We start from the raw sequence: 4,022 nt of genomic DNA, 5'->3' as shown, positions 1-4,022 counted from the left end.
CTCATGGAACACTGCATATAATGCCAAATTTTGTTGCGGTAAGGTAATTTAAGGTATTTCACAACGCCTTTATCAACTTGCAATGTTGTATGTCCAGAACACCATATACTATAAATATAGCAAAGGTATTTGTGGCAAACCTAGTCTAGATATCAACCTCGTCGTAGGTATCATATCAAAGACATACAATTAGAAAAACTCTAGAGATAGATGTCGCCTCGCCAGAGGAAGTGTGGCAGCACTGCACGCCACCTAGGTGTCAAGTAAACAAAACATCAGCTGTAAACCTCGCGGTTTGGACGTTTTTGCCATGTTGTTTTTCCTGGCGTTCGATTCGTTGAAGTAGCAACCTACAAGTTTTTGTGAAATCAAATTAGATATTAGTTTTCCTTTTTGCTGTATTAAATAATAGTGAATAAAGTCATTCGTTAGACATAATAAACACTAAAGTGGTGACCTCGTTCACGGCAACAAAGGAATTTACGTAATTTGGTGTATTTGCTTGCTAGATTTGCTGTTGCAAAGTCTTACGTATAAATTGTTGCAACGAAATTCGGCGAACATTCGTGGAATCAATGACGCTTGCATTTTCTTCGAATCGCTTCGCATCCACGGCATGCCGAACGACCGTTACGACTTACGATATTCAAAAAAGTCAGATTCTAGCGAAGGGGATTTGTTTCACGACAGCGTAATGAGCGACGAGGTAAAATACCAACTGTAGACGGTGCAAAATAGCATCGAAGTTTTGCAAAATGATTCCAGTTAGTTCACGTGCAAGTTGGCAACGTATGCATGTTTCTAGCTTCAACAAACAAAATACGCAGCTATGGTTTGCTCAACTGGAGCGAGGATTTCGACTCAGTGATATCACATCAGATATCGATAAATTCGACTGGGTTACGATTCATCTGGAGCACGATATTTTGTTAACTGTTATAACACAGCCGCCCGCAGATAATCGCTACAATATTCTCAAAGGCAGGCTCCTGGCAAAATATTCTGAAACAGCGGAAAGTAAGCTGCGTCGCCTGCTGCAAGATGGAGACACTGCTGGAGTGAAGCCGTCTGAAATTTTATCGCACATGAAACGACTCCTGACCCGGGGAGTGCCGAAGTCATACGAACATTGTTTTTGGGACAAATGCCTAGTTCGGTTCGGCCTCTGTTGACTGTGTGGAAAGAGAATAACCTCGAGCATCTAGCGCAAATCGCTGACAAAATGTTGGAAACGGTTAATTCGAACTCCACCAACATGATAGCTACACACGGGGCTGAGTCGTATGCTCAAGCTCCCGCAGTTAATGCCATAGCTAACGAGAATACCCCATTAACAGAAATCGCTAGCACTCTCAAATCACTTGCCGTTGCTGTTAAACAACTTCAAAGTGATGTCAAAATTTTGAAACGAAATCCATCTCAACGATCATCATCCAAGGGTCGTTCTCCTAGCCGTAATACACCAAGTACTAGTGACCAAGCTGAAGCTGCTCATGTATGTTTTTTTCATTCAAAATTTGGCGACAAAGCACGTAAATTTCGACCGAATTGTACATACCAAAAGTCGTCAAACTAGAACAGCTGCTGCAAGTCACGCTGGGGGGCAGCAGCTCCATTACACCCAGCAGCCAATCAAACCAAAACGACAATTCTTTGCGGGAAACAAGACTACATATTTACGATCGCCTCAATCGTTTTCAGTTCCTCGTGGATTCGGGCTCACTGGTTTCTGTCATTCCACGTAACCTCGTCAAGACGGCAGTTAAATCAAAATCACTTCAACTCTATGCAGCTAATCAAACAGCAATTCAAACCTACGGAAACCATGTGTTACAACTGGAGCTGGGATTGCGACGAGCATTTAGTTGGCCGTTTATCATAGCCGACACACACACAGCTATAATCCGTGCTGATTTTTTGGCACGATGCAATTTATTGATTGACTTGAATCAACAGCAACTCATCGACAAAACCACTGGCCTCACTACAAGCGGCAAGTTGTCAGACACCAACGAGTTCGGCATTTCCACGATAAACGATGCCAACGATTTTAGAGGTCTACTGACACAATTTGTTGACATAACTAAAACAACACGTAAGTCTAACGAAGTAGAGAGTAGTCATTCTGTTATGTATTACATACAGACAAAAGGCGCTCCTATCGCCGACCGCGCTCGACGCCTAGCTGGTGGCAAACTTGTTTGTACCAAACGTGAAATAATTTTTCTCCTCGAACAAGGTATTTGTCGTCCTTCAAAAAGCCCGTGGGCTAGTCCACTACATATGGTGGAGAAAAAGACTGGCGGATGTCGCGCATGCGGCGTTGCTGATCGTTACCCGATTTCCCACATCCACGATTTTTCGGAAAACTGCATGGTAAACGAATCTTTTCTACAATCGATTTGGTCCGTGCATACTACCACGTCCCGATGGCTAAGCCCGACATCGAAAAGCTGCTGTATGTACACCATTCGGATGGTTTGAATTCGTTCGCATGCCGTTTGGTTTAAAGAACGCAACGCAGACTTTCCAGCGGTTCATGGACAGCATATTCAAAGATATCGACTTTGTTTGTATATACATAGACGACATTCTCGTCATGTCGAACTCGGCAAACGAACACCGAACATCTTCGTGAAGTGTTTTCAGTTCTGCAGCAACATGGCTTGACTATCAACGCCAACAAGTGTTACTTCGGCAAACTAGAGGTGGTATTTCTACGGCCGCCCACCGAACGCATAGAAGCTATCAAAACTTTTAACGAACTCAGTCGGTTCCTTGGTTTTATTACCGAAGATGCATTCNGCATAGAAGCTATCAAAACTTTTAAGCCACCAGACACAGTCTGCGAACTCAGTCGGTTCCTTGGTTTTATAAATTATTACCGAAGATGCATTCCTCATGCTTCGGAACTACAATCTCGGCTGAATGAATACACGCGCGGCATGCGAAAAAACGACAGACGCAAAGTAAACTGGTCCTCCGAGACACTTAAGGTATTTGAGGATTGCAAACGCAGCTTAGCTAATGCTAAAATGCTTGCACACCCGGCCCCTGAAGCCAAGTTAGCATTGGTGTGTGACGCGTCCGACGCAGCAATCGGCGCAGCATTAGAGCAATTTTACAACGACACATGGCAGCCCTTGGGGTTTTACTCACGAAAACTAAACAACGCTGAGAAGAACTACAGCACATATGATCGTGAGCTGTTAGCTATCTACGATTCTATACGCTATTTCAAACACATGTTGGAGGCTCGTGTTTTCGTCATCAAAACAGACCATAAGCCACTCATACACGCTTTTTCCCAGAAGCCAGAGAAAGCATCTCCGCGCCAGTTGCGGCATTTAGATTTTATCTCGCAATTCTCCACCGCGATTATGCACATAGCTGGAAACACCAACACCGTGGCAGACGCTCTGTCACGTATTAACGCCATATCGATGCCCTCCAGCGTAAACTCTGCAACATTCGCTGAAGCTCAATCAAAGGACAGCGAGTTACCTACACTTCTGCACGGAAGTACATCACTCAAGCTGCAAGTAATACATCTCGAGGACAAAAGCATTTACTGCGATGTATCTACTGGATATGTGCGTCCGTATATACCCGAAGAGCTTCGATACCAAGTATTTGCATCGGCACACACTTTGTCACATCCCAGTGGTAGAGCTACACTACAACAACTACGATAAAAGTATATTTGGCCTTCGATGCGTAAAGACGTCACGCTTTGGGCGAGATCCTGTTTGCCTTGCCAACGGGCCAAAATACATCGGCACAACTCTTTCGTTCCAGAGAGAATCGACATGCCAGATAATTGATTCGATCATGTCCATCTAGATATTGTGGTCATTAGTGCGGATCGGTCCCCATGCAAAAAAAAAAGTTTTTCCAGTCCACCCCTAGGATTAAAGATATGTTGAAGGCGATCCCAAAAAAATTTTATTTTTTTTTTACCACGCCCCCCCGATGGGCTATTTACTTTTTTTGACACTACGTCGCCATTTTAAGTCCGATTT

The 4,022-nt window shown here is 43.9% G+C and overlaps 1 protein-coding gene across 1 annotated transcript; it reads left to right on the top strand.

Moving 5' to 3' along the window:
• Positions 1-1,144: 1,144 nt before the first annotated feature.
• LOC108362616 (uncharacterized) lies at positions 1,145-3,695 on the top strand. The gene is made up of 3 exons (XM_017615674.1): positions 1,145-1,495; positions 1,702-2,376; positions 2,586-3,695. Exons 1-3 carry the CDS (start codon positions 1,145-1,147, stop codon positions 3,693-3,695), a joined length of 2,136 nt encoding a protein of 711 aa, XP_017471163.1.
• The last annotated feature ends 327 nt before the right edge of the window (positions 3,696-4,022 follow it).

This window comes from Rhagoletis zephyria, unplaced genomic scaffold (genome assembly GCF_001687245.7).
Source record: "Rhagoletis zephyria isolate East Lansing unplaced genomic scaffold, Rhagoletis_zephyria_1.1 Rzeph_scaffold_01054, whole genome shotgun sequence".
In the NCBI taxonomy this organism is placed as follows: domain Eukaryota; kingdom Metazoa; phylum Arthropoda; class Insecta; order Diptera; family Tephritidae; genus Rhagoletis; species Rhagoletis zephyria.
This window is presented reverse-complemented; position numbering and strand designations above follow the sequence as displayed.